Source organism: Mytilus galloprovincialis, chromosome 9 (genome assembly GCF_965363235.1).
Source record: "Mytilus galloprovincialis chromosome 9, xbMytGall1.hap1.1, whole genome shotgun sequence".
NCBI classification, from domain to species: Eukaryota; Metazoa; Mollusca; class Bivalvia; order Mytilida; family Mytilidae; genus Mytilus; species Mytilus galloprovincialis.
Window position 1 is genome coordinate 1,785,890 of NC_134846.1, and position 21,888 is coordinate 1,807,777.

General features: G+C 31.8%; 2 protein-coding genes and 1 long non-coding RNA gene across 4 annotated transcripts in view; 2 read left to right on the forward strand and 1 right to left on the reverse strand.

Annotated features, from left to right (window-relative positions):
* Positions 1-11,915, reverse strand: part of LOC143044217 (uncharacterized) — a 28,957-nt gene extending 17,042 nt beyond the window's left edge. For both annotated transcript variants that reach the window (XM_076216143.1, XM_076216142.1), the window contains exons 1-3: positions 11,786-11,915; positions 2,502-2,696; positions 1,867-1,998 (exon numbers count right to left, since the gene is read on the reverse strand). In XM_076216143.1, coding sequence (XP_076072258.1) covers positions 1,867-1,998; positions 2,502-2,672 — 303 coding nt within the window. In that variant the 5' untranslated portion in view covers positions 2,673-2,696; positions 11,786-11,915. The remainder of the gene's footprint in view (positions 1-1,866; positions 1,999-2,501; positions 2,697-11,785) is intronic.
* LOC143044215 (uncharacterized) lies at positions 8,831-10,442 on the forward strand. Its single transcript, XR_012968597.1, has 3 exons — positions 8,831-9,332; positions 9,706-9,811; positions 10,242-10,442. It is a non-coding gene; the product is annotated as an uncharacterized LOC143044215 (long non-coding RNA).
* A 727-nt stretch (positions 11,916-12,642) lies between the features above and the next one.
* LOC143044218 (uncharacterized) lies at positions 12,643-19,928 on the forward strand. The gene is made up of 3 exons (XM_076216144.1): positions 12,643-12,736; positions 17,895-18,006; positions 19,744-19,928. Exons 1-3 carry the CDS (start codon positions 12,664-12,666, stop codon positions 19,820-19,822), a joined length of 264 nt encoding a protein of 87 aa, XP_076072259.1. The 5' UTR covers positions 12,643-12,663; the 3' UTR covers positions 19,823-19,928.
* The last annotated feature ends 1,960 nt before the right edge of the window (positions 19,929-21,888 follow it).

The window sequence follows — 21,888 nt, forward strand, 5'->3', positions numbered from 1 at the left end:
TAAGTAATATTCGTGGAGGGTTGTCTCATTAGCAATCAAATTTTTTTTTACAGTCAAATTGCTCTAGATCGAGAACCTGCAAAAACACGGGATTACTTATACAATGTAATAAATTTTCAAAAGATTTACAAAGACTTAACAGTAATATTCATAGTTTTCCTGCCATGTCATGAAAATTATCAACAGGGTTTTTCAGATATACAGTTCATATTTCTTAATAATTATTTACCACTTCCACTTAGTTATTCATATTTTGATAATCAATGTGTTGATAGCTTTTCTTAGTTCCAATTAATGCATATATCTATATAGATACCATTAAATGAGAAGACCTCATTTTATGTGTCACTTCTCTTCCTTCCACAATAAATTGATAATTATAACTCTGTGTCCTATAGGTACCATGCATAGTCACATTTGTCATCCTTGCTTATGATTAATCAATTTGGGTTATGTTGGAAGAAAAACGAAAATAATGACGTCCGGATATTGTTTCCGTCATTGGACAGACTTTTAAGTCATAGACAAGACTTCCGTTTAGGGCTGTTTTAAATTTTTATAGTACTTGGGTACAGGACAATTATTTTCTGAATTCTTTGATCATACTTATACTATGAACAAAGTGTACTTACTATTTACAATCAATCAAAAAAGTGTGACAAGATGAATATTACAATTGGATTATCTCCCCTTGAATACATAAATAATGACTATGAAATCGACTATATACCTGATATATACAGTAAAAAAGTTGTGATAAAATTGAAAGAAAAATAAAGTTAACTTTAAATGTGATTATGGTTGATTCACTCTGAAATATCTCTCTTCCTAAGTAATATATGACAGTGTGTTTCTTTAAAACATTTGCTTTCAGTTTTTGTCATAAACGATTTTTCTTTAGTGAATTCCAGTATATAGACAACTTTTTTCTTTAAACATGTGTTGAGAGCATTGATAAATTCATTGTTTGTTATTTTAAAGAAACCTTCTTTTTTTTTTTAAATATGTGCATTAAAATTGAAATATTTTCAACAGTCCAGTTTACATCAAATGATTTGATTCTCTGCAAAAGAAATTTGCTACTGAATGAGAACTGGATTTAAATTGCTTTCAGCATGTTCAGTACGATAATCATTGATCCATTCTTTGCACAAAAAATCTAATATTCATTTTCTATTGACTGGTTGTCTGCCAGTCGTAAATAATATCTGAATACAATAATGTACGCCAATTTCAAATCTTTATAAAAAAGATGTGGTATGATTGTCGATGAGACAACTTTTTACAAAAAAACAAATGAAACAGAACTTTACAACTATAAGTCACTGTACAGCTTCAACAATGATCAAAGCCCAGACCGCAAAGTCAGCTTTAGAATGTTTGTAACAAAGCGATAAAAACTGTATAAATTTTGATTAATCATGTTAATCTTGACATGCATATATGGATATTAAAGACTGCTCTTTACACACTCAAGCATGAAGAGACCCTCGGCTCCTCAAGTTAAAAATAGTTTGATCAATGATAAAGACACAGCACTACATGATATTTGAATCTGAGGATGAACTTTAATTTAATTAATACAATGTACTAGTAGCCACTGTATACATGCATGACATGGTATATGCACTATTACAAGCTGTTAATTTCTGTGTCACTTGGTCTCTTGTGGAGAGTTCTCTCCTTGGCATGTTGGCAATCATACCACATCTTATTTTTTATAATCAATTGCATAATTTTTTTTTACAACACAAAGAAGTACCAACCAACCTTTGTGCTGTGATGATTTTCTTTTCATAAGGATAACCTTTTATTGAATAACTAATGTGAAATAGTAAAGCATTGCACATTTTGTTTCATACTTACTGCCGAATCTACCTTCCTCCCTACAGGAGGAAGATTCTGTGATACAATCTCTCTACATTTAGCTCTTCCTCTTCCTAACGTTCTCTTCTTTATTTCACTTTCTGCCACTCCCAAATGCCTTTGGAAGTCAACCTTATAAATATAAATCATCAAAAATTATATAACTTGTTTGTAGAGTAAATATAAATAAGAACATGATAGATGTAAACAAACTGATGTTTATTGATACTTTTTTTCATAGTTCACCTTTTCTAGCACACATTTTGTGTACGTAGACTTTATTACTTATGTTATTTGTTTGAATTCATTAATTTAAGAAGGGGTGATCCTAATTCGAAAAAAAATTCCCACAATTTCAATCAAAGTGATTTTGTTCAAAAATCAATAATGTGAACTGTATAGTTCATTAATATATTGGTTAAAGTTGTTTCATGTCTGTCATACTTGTTTTAGGTGAAATGTTGTGTTCTTAATTAGCCCTTTTGTTTTCTCAATTGAGTCTTTTTATATTTTTTATGTCTGGCTAAGAAATCTAATTAAATAAATATTAATTGTTTAACACTTCAATGCACATGTATACATATTTGTTGTCTTAAATGTATCATTCACATATTACTTGCAATTTAATAATGTACCTTCTTTTTATGAATGACTTTATAACTTGGAAGTCTTGGCATCATAACAGACTGACGTAACCGTCCTCTCGCACAGGAGGTACAAATAATTTCTTCTTCACTGTCAGAACTGCCATACATAACATCAAACAAATAAAAGTCATCCATGTCTGGAGAAATGAATGGTTCCATTCTTTTTTATATCTTTCTACAAGTCTGAAAATAAATCAAACAACTTTGATACATGTATATATTTCTCTAATTCTATGGAAATTTATCCCTTTCCTAACCCATTGTATAAAAAAATTTAATCAATGTGTGGTTGCTGGTGATCTCAAAAGATTATTGGATGATTTTAGGGGTCATGACCTTTTTAGCTATCTGGATGAATCAAAATATGCAGCCTAGGTTGTAAAGGATGTATAACTAGTTTATAAGTCAAACAACTAAAGTACAAAAAAAATGTACATACATTTTGTACTTGCTCTCACACAAAACAATTGGAATCAAATTATATAAATTAATGAAACTTTTTTCCATTTTTGTGAAAGAATATATGTATACAAAATGCAGGTCTTTGTACATGTTGTATATTTAATATAATATAAACAACATGGTAGTTATATACAAATGTAACATAATGTAAAAATGGTGAATGAATCCAACATCGCACGCTTACCACAGCGCTATCAAAAAATCCTGGGGAGAACACTGATGCTAACAGGTGTTAATGAAATTGATAACTTCGTGCAATGTGAAAGGCACTCAAAGGGGATTTTCGGTTAACAAAAAAAAGAAAATGTATTTTTTAATCATTAGAGAAACAGATTCTTACATAGTTACTCGTGGATTATCGGATTTATCCAATCTTGATAGTTAAATTATAAATTTTAAAGTTCTCGCCGAGGCGGCTCGGACTTTAAAATTGATAATATAACTATCTGGATTGGATAAATCTGATAATCCACTGGTATCAATGTAATAATCTATATATCAGACTTTTTATAAAAAATATTAGAATAAACCAAACAAACATGCAACAATAACCTTTGTGAGCTCATAATTTTAGGTCTGTAAGTCTTGTGTAGGAAATAAACTCATCATAGACATGATAGATACCAGGATTTAAATTTTGTATTTACGCCAGACACATGTTTCGTGTACAAAAGACTCATCAGTGACGCTTGATTCCAAAAAGGTAAATAAACAGCTGCGCCATGAGCGCAGGATACGCCCTTTGTCTTGTGTGAGAAGTTTTATGCAATAATTATAAATAGTTTCTGAGATACAGCATGACATATGAAAACACCCTCTTATCATTTTAAATGTATGTTAAGCTTTTGATTGGCATGATTAGGTTCTTCCTGTTTTGAATTTTCCTCAGAGTTCAGTATTTTAGTGAATTTACTTTATACCTCAATTGGTGTATCTCAATTTACATGTATGTCAAAAAGTGGATTATACCTGCTTTAAGGAATAATCTACCAATTAATGATTGATCAGGATCTTGACCTCGTTATTTTGTAAACTTAAGGTTCATGAACATGATGAATGTGGACTCTTGGGCTAAAACGGCTTACTAAAAATTTACTCTGAGTACACATGGTACCCCATCCCTAGATTTTCCATGCAGTTCAACTTTTTCCATGATAAAATGATGGAAAATGATGGAAATTGCGTTTTTTTCCATGAATTTCCATGGAATTTCATGGAAAAATAATCCATCTCAGATGGAAAACTTATATGTGTTACTTATTTCATCATTTTCCATGATAAGATGGAAAACTTTCCATGGAATTCCATGGAAAAATACTTTTTGGATGGAAAATGGGATGGAAAGTAGACTAATAAAACTTTGTAGATGGAAAAGAGGATGGAAAGTGGACTTAGAATATTTTTGAGATGGAAAAGAGGATGGAATCTTGACTTAGAATATTTTTAACATGGAAAAATTATAGAATCTTAACTTAGAATATTTTTGAGATGGAAAGTCATGGAAAAAATGTACACAAATTACATACACTAATTCTTTATCATCAATTAGACTGTGAAAGAAATGTAAAGTGCCATCTGGTTTTCATTGGTCTTTGTGTAGAAGACAAGAAGTGACATGACCATACAGTGTGAGGCCAAATGTAGGGTAGAACATGAATTTATACATTTTTGTGCAATTATTATTACTTTAAACATAAAAATGGTAAATAAACAATAAATGGATAATCTTTCATTAAAATATATATAAAATATCCAAGATATAAGTAAATAACAGTATTCAATTGGGGCTCTTTTAAAAGAAATCAGATAACTCCTCATACATCCCCCAACACATTGAAAATTTGAACTTGCAACGGATATGCAGGCAACAAACAAAGATGTCTTCTCTCCTGAACAAAATGCAAAATTTATATTGGACTTAGATTAAATAGTTCCAAATAGTTCTTGACATCGAATAGTGCAGATTTATTCTCTGATGACTTGCATTGACTGTTGGATTTAGGAGCATATTTTTTGGTAAGTACACTGAATTAGATTCTACCATTTTGAGTGTGTGCAAGCTCCTTTAGTTCAACATAACAACATCATGAAAACACCTATAGTAGATTTTTCGCTTATAATTATAATGATTGGGTATTAAGACAAGACAAACTGTATATGGTGTATTATAATAACTAATAATCCACTAATGAAGTAATTTGGTTATGAAATTTAAGATCCGTTGAAATTGGTTGCCAATGAGAAATAGATCCATATAAGTAAAAAAAAGTGTATCTTTACAGCAAACTGCAGATCAACACTAAGTTCTAAATATATATGGAAAATACCAATGAAGACATTTATATACAATAATTATGAAAAAAATTTATTTAGGACAAAGACTAAAGTGGTTAACCATTATTAATAATGTCATTATTTAAAGAATATCTCTTTATTTATAACAGTAAAATTATTTTTAGGTATCATGAGGAAGAAATGAAACTCCAATAAAATGGTTAATGATGTTCTACGAGATGGATCTACTGAACCCTGGTGTTGACATATTTGAGTGACATTTATAACCTTAATTTCTTGATATAAAGGCAGTGCAAAACATATACCAATATTGAAAGTTTTTGCTTGTTTATTGTATTTATCATAATACATCAAATGAGTTTGAATTAAAGGTTAAAATGATGGTTGAGTCTATTGCTTATTACTGACCATTGCAAGACTCAAAAGACCTAACCAAACCGAAAAAAGCATGGAACCTAGTTTTTTTTACCTTCATTATTACAGATACGGTTAAACAGGGTATATTGTCAAAAGGTTAATTTGGGCAATTCATTTTAAATGAAAACGATGGAAATATTTCCATGGAAAAAGAAATTCTATGTAATATATTTCCATGGAATTCCATGGAAAAACATCATGGAAAATATTTTCCATGGAATTCCATGGAAAATGTTTCAGATGGAAATATTATTAATTCCTTTTTTTCTCTTTTTATTTTCCATGGATTTCCATGGAAAACAGGTTCCAATACTCCATGGAATTCCATGGAAAAATATTCCATGAAATTCCATGAAGTTTTCCATGATAGATGATGGAAAATCTAGGGATGGGACAGACAAACCTGTATCAGAAAAAGTTTTAACATGTTTAAGGCAGAGCCATAGATAAAATAAATGTCAAATATATTTTATGTTTTAGAAAATAAAAAACACAACTGGATTTTGCAGTGCAACTCTTTTCATTCCTCCATTAAGAGCCAAAATAAACAAATTGGGAAAGAGGTTTTAGAACATCCCCACAGGTAATAATCTAATTGAAATGTGTTCATTGTGTTAATTTACGTTTTTTGATTGAGTTGAGCCTTCCAATTTATATTTTATCGTGTGTTTTTCTATGTTGTGATGTTATACTATTGTCTCATAAAAAGGGAGACGATTTGGTACCATTAAAACATTTAATCCCGCTGCAAATGTTTGCACCTGTCCTAAGTCAGGAATCTGATGTACAGTAGTTGTCGTGTTTTTTTTTTTATATAGATAAGATTAGATGGTTGGTTTTCCTGTTTGAATGGTTTTACACTAGTAATTTTGGGGCCCTTTATAGCTTGTTGTTCTGTGTGAGCCAAGGCTCTGTGTTGAAGGCCGTACCTTGACCTATAATGGTTTACTTTTATAAAGTGTTATCAGTCAGGGGACTTATTTAAATAAGTGATTTTTAAATCACTTATTTAAGTAGCAAATTTAAAGTTTTGTCACAAATTGTGATTTTGTAGTTTTACCAAAATTTAAAAAAACAGGTTTAAATAATATCTTTTCATTAGTAAAATTGAAAAAAATGACCTTTTTGCTTCTTATAAGTAGCAAGGTTTATGCCTTTAATGCTATCATTTGGCTGCAAATTCTATTTTAGTTGAAAAAATGCTATAATAATGGCTTTATATTATAATGAACTGATACTTTCTTAACAGATTTTTCCCAGCAGTGGGAGTATTTTTCCTGTGACGTTCAAGGTTTCATCTTTCAGATTATGTAATAAAATTCTACTGTTTGTGATAAAAATTTCACTGTTCGGGGGTGTTGAAATTAGTCATGTTAGTGGGGGTTATCAAAATAATGATACTAAGTGATTTTTGGGAAGGAAATTGAGGTATGATACTTAAATAAGTGATTTTTATGTCATTATCCTACAAGGTTATCACCTGAAGTGACCTGGTCATCCTATCAACACAGATGTTGGTTCTGATAATTTTAGAAACATAATTAGTCACTGGATCATTAGCATTCTATATTTAAAGCTACAATAAAATTAAATCACTTCTTCTAGTGATTGATTTGTACTACTTAAATGGGTGATTATTAAAGAGACTCTTACTTCCAACCTTTGTGGAAATAATGTTACTTGAATCAGTGATTTAGAAAATCACTCATTTTAGTAAGTCCCCTTACTGGTTATTTGGATGGAGAGTTGTCTCATTGTCACTCATACCACATCTTCCTATATCTATTTAACTGTCATGACTGCCTATACATTTTGTAATTCACTAATTGGTGATTTAAACTGTGTACCTGAATGGACCATATCAAGTGAAACTTGTTAATTTTATCATCTTCTGCAGGGACTAAAAATAGTGCACTGCAAAATTCAGTCTAGCTTTAACTTTTCTAAAACATGGAAGAAGTAAAATCACAAAAATACAGAGCTCACGCAAAATAGTGTTTATGAGGTCATTGTTTACTTTAACCACAGGGGCGCACAGAAACTTGTTTCTATCGTCTATAAATAGATCTAATATTTATATGGATAGCAGACCATCCCATGAATACACCTTATCGCTATTTGTCCGCCATTACTTGATATCACACAGGTTCCCGTAAAATTTTGACGTCATAAAACAAAATATCTGACGCCCCAATGAAGTGATTGTTGTATGCGTCAAAAGTTCAAGAGGCCGGGTCAGCCAGGATTAGTGATAAGGTGTATAGAAACAAGTGCCTGTGCAGGGTGTGTGTGCTTTACTGCTTAACCCTCTTGCTTCCAACCGTTTTTCATGGTTGCATTTCATATGCTGGAAAATACGACAGCTCGACGTCTGTGACGTTACATGCCAAACAACGACGTCATTCAATATATGACGTCACAACATAATGACCATTACATTTGGGACCCATTGCAGAAAAACATAACACTGTTTAATCCTCTGTCTTCTAATTGAAAGAAATACAGCATTGATGAGAAGCTTGCATAAATTTAACCATGACATATGTGTCCCTCCGGCACTGCCTGTGTGGACATCTATGGACAGCAGCAAGAGGATTTTAAAACTAACCATAACATTTTGAGAAATGTAACTTTTGGTGAAAGAGAAATATATTTAGATCCTCATCATTTAAAGGATAGTAATAACATTGAGGTTTACCCTTTGTTTGTGGGGTTGTTCGATTCCCAACCTGTAAAAACCGATGCAGGACGTAACGGCCATACTACCATGACGGCCATAGGATGAAACGGCCATACCCCGAAAAGATGAAACGGCCATAGTACAAAAATGGCCATACTTTGTAAAGACGTATCGTCCATGTTTTTTTTATTTTTTTAAAATGTTATAGATGAATTATTTTGATACTTATAGATGGTTATTATAACTTTTAAATAAACTATACTGTTTTTACAATATTTTTCATCTTAATTTTTTTATATCATTTGTTTACTCATTATATATTTACGTAAATTAATGTGTTTAATCTAATAAAATATTAAAATATCATATTGTTTTCTGATGATTGTTTGATATCTTGAGCAAACAGAACAAATATTGATGACTATATCCGAATGGGAGATTAATTTCTGTCATAGTTAAAACAATGAGTTAAGTTTTGAAATATAAAACAAGGTAATCAGCTGTAATCAAGTAATGATTAAGTTGGAAATTTAAGAAGATTGTTGATTGCTTATTATTACTTCTTTGATGAACACAAGTATTAATTATGCTTTTGTCAAGAAATTGTAAAGAAAATACAATTCAAGATCACTATAAAAACACAACTCCCAAGCTGAGTTCAAGCGGAGTGAAAACATCACGGGGGTTCAACTTCCTATTGTTGGGTATACGGGGATGTGCCAAAAATATGGGTCATAATTTTGCGAGATTTTATATAAAAATGACCCTCCTTTGTTTGAGCAGTCTTTTTGATGTACCGACCTTGCTTTATAAAAGTAACCAGAAATGTCGGTGGCACTCATTTGGGAAATTGCTGTTCATCATGTCGTACCCTTGTGTGCTATGTGACCAGCAAGTCCGACCAAGACAACATGCTCTCCAATGTCAAGATTGTGATAAATGGCAACACAGGCTTTGCAATACAGGTATTTACAAATTTGTTATTAATTTAGTTTTTCCTTTGAATCATATTTCGTACTTTCGGTCATATTTGATACAATTTGTTTTACTTTAATTTGGGTTACGACCCTTCCCTTATAAGAATTAAATCTTTATTAAGTGTTATTTGCATTACACCTTTTTCTAATAAATGGACAATAGGTATCAATTAATAGATATAAAAAGAAGATGTGGTATGATTGCGGTATGATTCCCAATGAGACAACTATCCATCAGAGTCCAAATGATACAGAAATTAACAACTATAGGTCACCTCACTACGGCCTTTAATCTTTTTATCAGTGTATTAATATTACTTGACTGTAAAGAAATATATGCTATATTTTTTTTTTATTTCAGGTATAATTTATCAATTGCTGATTACCGGCTGATGGTCAATGAAGAAGTCGACATCATTTTCCACTGTGTAGAATGTGTCCGCATACCACAAGATATGGAGGTTGAGGTACATATACGTTATTGTATTATTTCTTTAAATGTTGTGTGTTCGACAAAATTGTTTAATTTCTTATCGTTTCTTCATTATTTTAATAGTCCGAATAAGTGCTGTTATGCCAAAGTTCTCAAACCGTTACTAGTATTTATGATAATGTATGATTACCTATAAAAGACCGATCATAAATCCATTGGGCGCGTGTCTCTGTTTAATGCAAAGTAAACAAATTACGGAGGTGTTAATCCTTTAATTAGTTTATGTGATTGCCAATTATCAAACAATGTTACAAATATTAATGTGAATTTATATATTTTGACAATATTTTTTATAATATAATATTATATTTGACATTTTTTCTTTACTTTTTCTTTTGTGCAAAAATACACAATTATATTTTGTTTCACGACTTTTATACATATGTTTTTCGTTTACGCTCCAGAAGTATTAGAAGCACCACCATCACCAGCACCACCATCACCACCACCAGCATCTCCACATCCACTTGACGATACACTTCCAGACCACTCTTTTGACATTACACTTGAGGTAGCAGAAGAAAATTTTACATATATTTTAATTGTGTTAAAAAATAATTAAATAATTGAGCCAACTCAGATAACATTAACTGCATGTTTATGTATTTTAGTGCTTTATGATATAGGTTATATGTGTGAGTGTGAATATAAATGTTTGAATAGTGGAATAAATGAATGAGTGACAAGAGCATATGAGAGAAAACGTATGAGATTGTTAATTTAAAAAATGTATATAAGATGAATGTCCTACATGTATGAACGAAATGTATATATATATGAATGGTTTGTGTATGTTGTATGTATGATGTAAGGTTTATATGTTTGGTGTATATTTGTTTATCTGTATGACTGAATTAATAAATAAAATATATTAAAAAAAATATCATCTTTTTGTTTCCTATACTAGAGTATATTGGTATGATTGCCCATAATACAATTATCCATCAACAAATGCACAAAAATGGGAACATTTAAATTGTCAACAAATAGTATTCAACACAATGAACAAAGCAAAAAGAACATTCAGTATGATAAAAATGAAACTGGCCATCTTTAATCATGTAATTAGCCAATCGGGTGCACATTCCTGTCAGATTTTACGGGTAATTTGTTATGTTATTGGAAAATTCTGCAGTAGTCTCTGTCTTGGAAAGATGTTCAGCAAATAGAATGACTCTAAACTATATAAGAAAGAAAAAAAAAATCAGAATTATTAAACAATGTGTCTGATGATCATGACAAATATAACTCGAACTTGATGAATTGCCTTCCTTAGAGTTAACCTTTACACTGAGTCCTGTTTTTAATTTCACCAAGACTGAGATTGAGAAGATTTTTATAGTTTAGAATAATTCATATTTTTTACAGATATAATTAAAAGATCTGTAACATGTGCTTGTATTTATATATCGTCATTGACAGCGATAGTCAACATTCCTACAGTTTAAACTTCATATAAAATATGATGCCTTTAGATCACATTACAATAAAAATGATTCTTCAGAAATTGTTTACAACTGGTAATGAAGAAATAATCAATATACTTACATAATATGGCCGCAACAAGTTGTAAACACGAGCGATGATGATCAAGCAAAGATCACTCTTACAAGAATAAATAAAATCTTCTGTACAGAAAAAAAGTACTACACAATCATATTTATTTTATTATTATGAACAAATACTTATTTTTTGTATTATATTTTATGTAATAAACTCAATAAAAAAAATTAAAAGTGTGGACGATACGTCTCACAATGTGTGGCCGATATGTCCCATGGACGATATGACGGTATGGCCGACACATCCTAGGGCCGTTATGGAAGTATGGCCGTCGCGTCTCGAAAGCGTAAAAACAGTTTTATTAACTTTTAGAAAGATTAAACTTTTATCATGTCGATAACTTTTTGTCTTTCTGCTCAAGTTTTATAAGTTTTATATAGCTTACACATAAATTTGAGGAAATAAGTAAGAATCAGTATTTTGCAATTAATGTCTTCCTGATTCTGATCTTGCAAAATACCAAGAATAATTTTCTTGTGCTACAGGGCACAGCTTCAAAATTTAACCGGAAGTCGCCTGAAGAAAAAAAAGGAAGGTTCGAAAAAATAGCATTCCTCATCAAAGCTGCAAACAAAATGCTCTGACTATAATTGCACTGAAAATCATTTAAAGTAAAAACCCAAGTTCAAATTTCATTTCCCTCAAATAAATCTTACACTTGAATATTGTTCTACGAAAGAATATATTACATATTATGATCCATTACGTTTAGATTTCAGAGTAGTATTTTCGAACACACACTAACGTAGTTTTAAAACTGGTTTCCAAACTATAACTGGTATCCAATCGTAACTACTCGGCCATTCTCGCTACGCAGTACAATAGCCTCGTATGCACTACGGAGAAATTCTTCTTAAATTGTTGGCCGGAATTGTAGTGATCCGCGACACAAAGAAGTTCTATCCTCCAGGTGGCGCTATAATTTGGTTACATATCACAGAGTAATCAAGAACTTTAACTCTGCCAAATATTTTGGCGCGAAAGAAGGAGCAAAGTAAATAAGTAATGGTAAAAAATTTGTACCATTCCAGTCGAAAAAATATAAAATTCAATCGGATCGGAAAATTTTCCGGACAGGAGCAAGTTAAATCAGTAGTGGTAAAAAAAATGTACCAGTCCAGTCGAAAAAATATAATTTTGAATCGAATCGGAAAATTTTCCGGACAATGATTCCTCCGCCTAATGCATACGAGGTTATTTCTTCGTGCAACCAGAAAGGCCGAGTTGTTCCGATTGAACTGGTATCTAGTTTATGAAATTGAAATGGCAGGGTTTATGTCAACAAGATTAGGACGAAAACCTCCAGATAAAGGGAGCTTTCCACTTGATCATGATGGTAAACTACCCAACCTTCAAAATCCTGTCTGAAAATTCATGCTTTTTAAAACATCAATATATAATCAGATGCAAAATTACCAGAAACTCAACTCTGTCTCTGTTAGTGTTACTCTGTTACTGGCTTGCATAACATGCACCTGTATTATTATATTTATATTTCGTAGAGTCATGCATCTATTTCCAGTCTCAGATCGGTGTCGGATTGTGTATTGCATCACAGATGTTGCAAAAGCGGGGCAAAATATACATGTACCAGAGGCAGAGGGACAGTCAAACTCAAAGATCGCATAAACTGACAACGCTGTGGCTAACAAAGAAATAGTCAAAACAGACCACAGGGGCTTGTTACAATTGCCGGGTTTACTGTCCATACGAACCCCTAAAAAAACATTTTTTTGGATATTTTTCCCACAAGCTTGATTTTTTTATTGGTAATTAAAAAGACAAGAATTCCATTGAAAAAACAACTATGTACATGCAGAAATTGTCATTTGCTTGATAAGCCTGCCAGTTTTTACAGTTTATTTGAATAAAATTGGAATAATTTGTAGATCAGGACATAACCTTAAAATAAATCATTCTAATTCTAAGGAAAACCAATCAGATCACCTAATATTGTTGACCTTTGTCTGATAGTAAGAGTAGTTAATGAATATTTGATTACAGAACAATTCCCAAGGGTACTTTTAAAAGCTTTAGCGCACTAACTTACTGCCCAAGCGCACTGGTGAAATTGTTATCCAAAGATAAAGTGATAATTGATTTATGAAGGAAAATTATAGAAAAGTCTGTGAAAATATGGAAAATCATTGAAATTAGCATTTGAAATCAAAGAAAACACCAAAATCACTTAAATTGGTGATAAATATAACTGAATATAAAAAAATCACTGAAATAGGTGATAATGAAATCACTTGTTTAAGTAGCACCCCTGACTGGTAAGCGGCCACCGTCAACAGGTTGACTATTCTGCCACATTTTTCTTTCTTTTCTTCATATCAGCTTCCTATTATAAGGAACACCCCTTAACAGGTAATATTTAAATGTTCAATAGGAAAAAAGGTAAAATATATCATGTATATTACATCGAGGTAAAATTCATACAACTTGTACAAGTTTTTTTTAATTACTTAAAGAAGTAAATATAATATAATACATGTACTTAAACAAGTAAATTTGAAGGTCACTTATACATGTTATACACACATATTTATTTACTTTTTACAGGTAAATAATTTTTTGGCTCAGTCATGAAAGTTATCATGGTTATGTCCCTTGGACATTTAGATTTTTGTCGAGCCTGCAACTTTTGTTGCAGAAAGCTAGACATAGGGATAGTGATCCGGCAGTTAGCTAACTTCTTAAAAGGTTTATATTTTAGAAGGTGAAAGACCTGGATGCTTCATACTTTGTATATACATAGATGCCTCATGTTATGAAGTTTCCGTCAGTCACATGTCCAATGTCCTTGACCTCATTTTCATGGTTCAGTGATCACTTGAAAAAAAGTTCAGAATTTTTGTAATCTTGAATTCTCTCTTATTATAAGTAATAGGATAACTATATTTGGTATGTGCATACCTTGCAAGGTCCTCATGCCCATCAGACAGTTTTCACTTGACCTCGACCTCATTTCATGGATCAGTGGACAAGGTTAAGTTTTGGTGGTCAAGTCCATATCTCAGATACTATAAGCAATAGGGCTAGTATATTTGGTGTATGAAAGGACTGGAAGGTGTACATGTCCAACTGGCAGGTGTCATCTGACCTTGACCTCATTTTCATGGTTCAGTGGTTATAGTTAAGTTTTTGTGTTTTGGTCTGTTTTTCTCATACTTTATGCAATATGTCTACTATATTTGTTGTATGGAATAATTGTAAGGTGTACATGTCTAGCGGGCAGATGTGATCTGACCTTGACCTCATTTTCATGGTTCAGTGGTCAAAGTTAAGTTTTTAAGTTTTGGTCTTTTTATCTAATATTATATATGCCAAAGGTCAACTATATTTGGTGTATGGAAATATATTACAGTATGATCTATATGTCAGTTTTATTTGACCTGACCTCAATTGCATGGTTCATTGCACAGTGTTAAGTTTTTGTGTTTTGGTCTATTTTTCTTGAATTATAAGTAATAGGTCAACTACATGTATATTTGTTGTATGGAAGCTTTTTTAGCTGTACATGTCTGCCTGGCATGGTTCATCTGACATTGACCTCATTTTCATGGTTCATTGGTCTTTGTTTAGCTATCTTGGTTAATGTTAAGTTTATGTAACAGTTGTAATAAAGCTTTATACTTAGGACTATCAACATAATATCAATGATTAGTAAAGAAGGCGAGACATTTCAGTGTGTGCACTCTTGTTTAAATTATACAACATGTTCAAGTCAAAAAGTCATCCTATGATCATGATGATATCTTCATTTATTGATTTCTTAGGACTTCTTTGCATGAATAGAATATTTTATTGTCTGTCCTTTGCAGATGTATTAACTAATCATTTAAGTGTAGTTTCATGGACAATGAAAATCTCATTTGTCTGTTATCTTTGGAACACTGCTCCTTTGAAAGCCCTCATATGGGCAATTTTTGAAGGCCTTGCACAAATAGTTAAGATCTTTGCGCAATCAGTTTCTTTGTTGAATTAATGAGATGAAACCTTGAACACGAATAAAAATGAGGTAACCTGAGAAAAATTGGTAAAGGCATGTTTTTATGCGACCGCAAAAAAAAATTTTTTGGTTGTATTATATTGATATCACGTTGGCGTCGTCGGCGTTGTCGTCCGAAGACATTTGGTTTTCCCACTCTAACTTTAGTGAAAGTAAATAGAAATCTATGAAATTTAAACACAAGGTTTATGACCATAAAAAGAAGGTTGGGATTGATTTTGGGTGTATTGGTCCCAACAGTTCAGGAATTAGGGGCCAAAAAGGGCCCAAATAAGCATTTTTCTTGGTTTTCGCACAATAACTCTAGTATATAAGTTAACAGAAATCTATGAAATTTTAACATAAGGTCTATGACCACAAAAGGAAGGTTTGGATTGATTTTGGGAGTTTTGGTCCCAACGAATTAGGGGCCAAAAGGGTCCAAAATTAAACTTTGTTTGATTTCATCAAAAAATGAATTATTGGGGTTCTTTGATATGCCAAATTTAACCCTGTATTCAGATTCTTAATTTTTGGTCCTGTTTTCAAATTGGTCTACATTAAGGTCCAAGGGGTTCAAAATTAGACTTGATTTTAACAAAAATTGAATTCTTGGGGTTCTTTGATATGCTGAATCTAAACATGTACTTAGATTTTTGATTATGGGCCCAGTTTTCAAGTTGGTCCAAATCGGGATCCAAAATTATTATATATTAAGTATTGTGCAATAGCGGGAAATCTTCAATTGCACAGTATTGCACAACAGCAAGAAATATCTAATTGCACAATATTGTGCAATAGCAAGAAATTTTCAATTGCACAGTTTTCACAATAGCAAGAAATATTCAATTGCACAGTATTGTCCCGTTTTCAAATTGGTCTACATTAAGGTCCAAAGGGTCAAAAATTAAACTTTGTTTGATTTCAACAAAAATAGGATATATGGGGTTCTTCAATATGCTGAATCTAACCATGTATTTAGATTTTTAATATTTGGGCCCTGGTTATCAAATTGGTCCACATTGTGGTCTAAAGGGTCTAAAATTGAACATTATTTGATTTCATCAAAAATTGAATTCTTGGGGTTCTATGATATGCTGATTCTAACCATGTATTTAGATTTTGGATATTGGACCATAATAGGTAAATGTCCAATTTAAAATTTTTAAGTTTTTAAGTTTAAGTTCTTAGACCACACTCATTCTGTGTCAGAAACCTATGTTGTGTCAACTATTTAATCACAATCCAAATTCAGAGCTGTATCAAGCTTAAATGTTGTGTCCATACTTGCCCCAACTGTTCAGAGTTCGACCACTGCGGTCGTATAAAGCTGCGCCCTGCGGAGCATCTGGTTACATCTCAAATATGTCAAAACTTGAGAATTTTTGTGGGATTGTAAAACAAAAATTACTAAAATTCAAACTTTATAATTAACTTATAAATACTTAAACTATAGGTTTAACTAATGAAAATGATGAGTCAAAGAGATTATATGCAACTTTAACTGGTATATTATTCAATGATCTTGTATATGACTTCATAGAAATAAAGTTATTTTCCTTTAACATGTTTAAACAATGTTTAACAGAAATGGTTTAACTAAGAGGTATTTCATAAAAAAAATAGATCTTGGGTATGTGCATGATGCACAAATGTATATGTGATACTGTTTTTAGCTCATCTGATCTGAAAGGTCAAGTGAGCTTTTCTCATCACTTGGCTTCAGTTGTCTGTCATCCGTCGTCCATCGTCTGTCGTCCGTCGTCCGTAAACTTTTCCAAAAATCTTCTTCTCTGAAACTACTGGGCCAAATTTAACCACACTTGGCCACAATTGTCATTAGGGCATCTAGTTTAAAAAATGTGTGGCGTGACCCTGCCAACCAACCAAGATGGCCACAATGGCTAAAAATAGAACATGGGGTTAAAATGTAGATTTTGGCTTATAACTCTGAAACCAAAGCATTTAGAGCAAGTCTGACAGGGGTAAAACTGTCTCTTAGGTCAAGATCTATCTGCCCTGAAATTTTCAGACAAATCGGACAACCCGTTGTTGGGTTGCTGCCCCCAAATTAGTAATTTTAAGGAAATTTTGCAGTTTTTGGTTATTATCTTGAATATTATTATAGGTAGAGATAAACTGTAACAGCAATAATGTTCAGCAAAATAAGATCTACAAATAAGTCAACATGACCAAAATTGTCAATTGACCCCTTAAGGAGTTATTGCCCTTGATAGTCAATTTTTTACAATATTCATAAATTTTTGTAAATTTTTGTAAATTTTTAGAAAATATTTTCCACTGTAATTACTGGGCCAAGTTCATTATAGATAGAGATAATTGTAGCAACAAGAATGTTCAATAAAGTAAGATCTACAAACACATCCCCATCACCAAAACACAATTTTGTCATGAATTTATCTGTGTCCATTGTTTGATATGGACACAGACCAAGGTGAGCGACACAGGCTCTTGAGAACCTCTAGTTTTTCCATTTCAGGTGAATGTAAAAAAGAAATGTTAAGATATATTATTTGTCTTCGGAAGAGTGATCATGACAACAATTCATGCAGGGTAGAATCAAAAGACTATCTTAAATGTCGGATGGATAAGTGAGTACAAATACATGCAGGGTAGAATCAAAAGACTATCTTAAATGTCGGATGGATAAGTGAGTACAAATACATGCAGGGTAGAATCAAAAGACTATCTTAAATGTCGGATGGATAAGTGAGTACAAATACATGCAGGGTAGAATCAAAAGACTATCTTAAATGTCGGATGGATAAGTGAGTACAAATGCATGCAGGGTAGAATCAAAAGACTATCTTAAATGTCGGATGGATAAGTGAGTACAAATACATGCAGGGTAGAATCAAAAGACTATCTTAAATGTCAGATGGATAAGTGAGTACAAATACATGCAGGGTAGAATCAAAAGACTATCTTAAATGTCAGATGGATAAGTGAGTACAAATACATGCAGGGTAGAATCAAAAGACTATCTTAAATGTCGGATGGATAAGTGAGTACAAATGCATGCAGGGTAGAATCAAAAGACTATCTTAAATGTCGGATGGATAAGTGAGTACAAATGCATGCAGGGTAGAATCAAAAGACTATCTTAAATGTCGGATGGATAAGTGAGTACAAATGCATGCAGGGTAGAATCAAAAGACTATCTTAAATGTCGCATGGATAAGTGAGTACAAATGCATTGGAATGCTGTGAATATGTAAATAAGTAGATGTGGTATAGAATTGAGAAAAGTATGGTTGTCATTGAGACAAATTTATATCTACCAGAGTTCCAAATGTCATGGGTAAATGTTAGACCTTAAAAGACAAGGACTATGTACAATTTGAATTACTTTTGAGTATAACCAATGTTAGAGACAGCACACTCACTACATAAAACAATAAAAAAGCCTCTTAAATAAAATAGATTATGGAAATATGGAATATGTCAGAGACAACAACCCGACCAAGGAGCAGACAACAGGTCTTCACCAATGGGTCTTCAACACAGCGAGAAAATCCCACACTTGAAAGGGACTTCAGCTGGTAATAGAAATACCCCTGAACATGTTAAACTGTTTACAACAGCAAAATGAATGTGAGCCTTTTTTTGTTGTTTCCATTCTTGTCCTTTTGTTGATAGTTCACAATCATCATGATCATATTTTGTAATGGATGGGTCTTTTGTAGCTAACTAAGTAGTATGAATTTTGCTCATGCATTTAGTTGAGATGTTCAAAAAATTAAATTACAAAAATACTGAACTCTGAGGAAAATTCAAAATGGAAAGTCCCTAATCAAATGGCAAAATTAGAAGCTAAAACACATCAAACAAATAGATAACAACTGCCATATTCCTGACTTGGTAAAGGAATTTTCTTATGTAGAAAATGGTGGATCAAACCTGGTTTAATAGCTTGCTAAACCTCTCACTTGTACAAAAATGTATGACAGTTGCATCAAATTCCATTATACTGACAATGATGTGTGAACAAAACAAACAGACATGATATGTAGAAATGTCAAAGATAAGGGTACAGCAGTCAACATTGTATTATAAAAACAAACAAATATGTAACAAAAAAGTACAAAAAGGCATATTAACAAAGCACATAAGCAAAAATGATAGACATGATAGACAAGAATACAAAAAATAACAATAGTACAATAACATAATGACAGGATTTATAAGTACAGAGTCCCATCATATATGTGTCAAAGAAACACAAAAAGGCATATAGTGTTTAAATTAATTAGTGAGAGATATAAAGGTACCCTTTTTTTTTTAAGAAATATCTTTAACATGTTTAAGAAGATGTTGTTTTTTTTCAGCAATCTCATGGCAAAAGAAGACTGGAAGAAGCTTGGATATTCTGACGATACAGATATAAAAAAGACTGAGGACACTTGAATAAATGAAAGATAAAAGACTGTAATTTTTATGTCTTGGTATTAAAACTGTGATAATCATGTATAGAGATTTCTAAAGAAATCAACATCATAAATTGTAAACTACCTGTATTTTTATTTTTATGCCTTAAAACTTTTGTATGTGTATGAGTTTGTTTACAATCACTGGGAGGATGCCAGTGTTGGTGGAGTTTTCATTCCCTGAGGGTATCACCAGCCCTGTAGTCAGCACTTCTGTTGACATAAATTATCATTGATATGGTCATAGATATATATAAACTGTTTACAAAACTTTGTATTTTTGGAATACTAAGTATTTTCTACCATAGAAACAGATTACTTTAGCTGTATTTGGCAAAACTTGTAGTAATAGTTATCAAAGGTACCAGGATTGTAATTTAGTACGCCAGATGCGCGTTTCGTCTACATAAGACTCATCAGTGACTCAAATCAAAATGTTTATAAAGCCAAACAAGTATAAAGTTGAAGAGCATTGAGGATCCAAAATTCTAAAAAGTCGTGCCAAATACGGCTAAGGTAATCTATACCTGGGATAAGAAAATCCTTAGTTTTTTCGAAAATTCAAAGTTTTGTAAACAGGAAATTTATAAAAATGACCTCATTATTGATATTCCTCAATGCTCTCCAATTTCGTATTTAAAAAAAAAAGATGAGAACGTGCTTATTTAAAACAGGAATGTTCCTGCATGTTTTATACATTGGAAAATTCATGAAATAGTTACCACTTTACACCCTTTTTAGCTTATCTGGCAAAAAAGGCCTAATCAGCAGTGAGCTATTGCATTGGTGCCTGTCGTCTTCTATAATTTTTTCAAACATTGTCTCCTCTGAAACTGCTTTACCAATTCCAATCAAACTTTGGGTGATTGATCTTTATGTTATCTAGTATAAAGTTTATGTTTTGCATTTATGTCAACAACCAACATGGCCACCATGGCAAAAAATAGAACATAAGGGTAAAGTACAGATTTTGGCTTATATCTAACGAACTCAAAGCAAATAGAGCAAATTGACATTATATAAATGTTATTTTATGTAAGGAAGATTCTGAAATTAACTGTCTACAAGAACTGCTTTGATGAATTGTTTTCAGAGTGTGAATGAACCCTTAAGTTGAAAACACTTTACATTAAATAATTACCCATCATTGATTTTTCAATGAACACCTTCGAAATAAAAATGAGAAGGTTTTGTCAGGAAAGTGATAATCATTTTGGATCGAACCTGTTGACATCTGTTGTAACTTCTGACAAGAGTAATACTTTTTTAAGATGCAAGAATCTTATATTCGTTTTAAAAAACATCAACAATGTCATTAGTATTCTTTAAAATCTAAGTTATCTTCCATTGTCCATAATTGTAGTTGAATCAACTACAACCAATGTTTTTACAATGCAATGTTTAATTCCACTGTTCACTGATTAATATGTTGCCGAAAGACAACGACTGATAGTAAAAAGGTTATATTCAAATATACATAAACACAACAAATTATTTAAAAGTATTATTATTGTATTAAAGTAAAAATAACAAAAATACATGTACCTAACTCCAAGGAAATTTCAAAATTTAAAGCTCAAACACATCACAAAATTAGAAATCATCTGTCTTATTCTTGACTTAGAACTTAATCTCTCATTTGGCAAAACTTTTAGGAACTTTGGTCCTTAATGCTCTTCAACTTATTAATTTATTTGGCCTTTATAACTTTTTGGATTCGAGTGTCACTGATGAGTCTATTGTTGTCTGGTGTAAATACAAATTTTAATCCTGATATCTGTGATGAGTTTATTTACAACCATGCACTGGATTGATGCCACTGCTGGTGGAGTTTTAATTCCACGAGGGTATCACCAGCCCAGTAGTCAGCACTTCTGTGAAACTTTTGTAGACAAAACGCACGTCTGGTATTAATACAAATTTTAATCCTGATATCTGTGATCAGTTTATTTGCATGACAGTCGCATAAAATTCCATTATATTGACAACAATATGTGAACAAAACGAATGTAGGAAAAAAAGTCACAGAAAAAATGTCACAGGAAA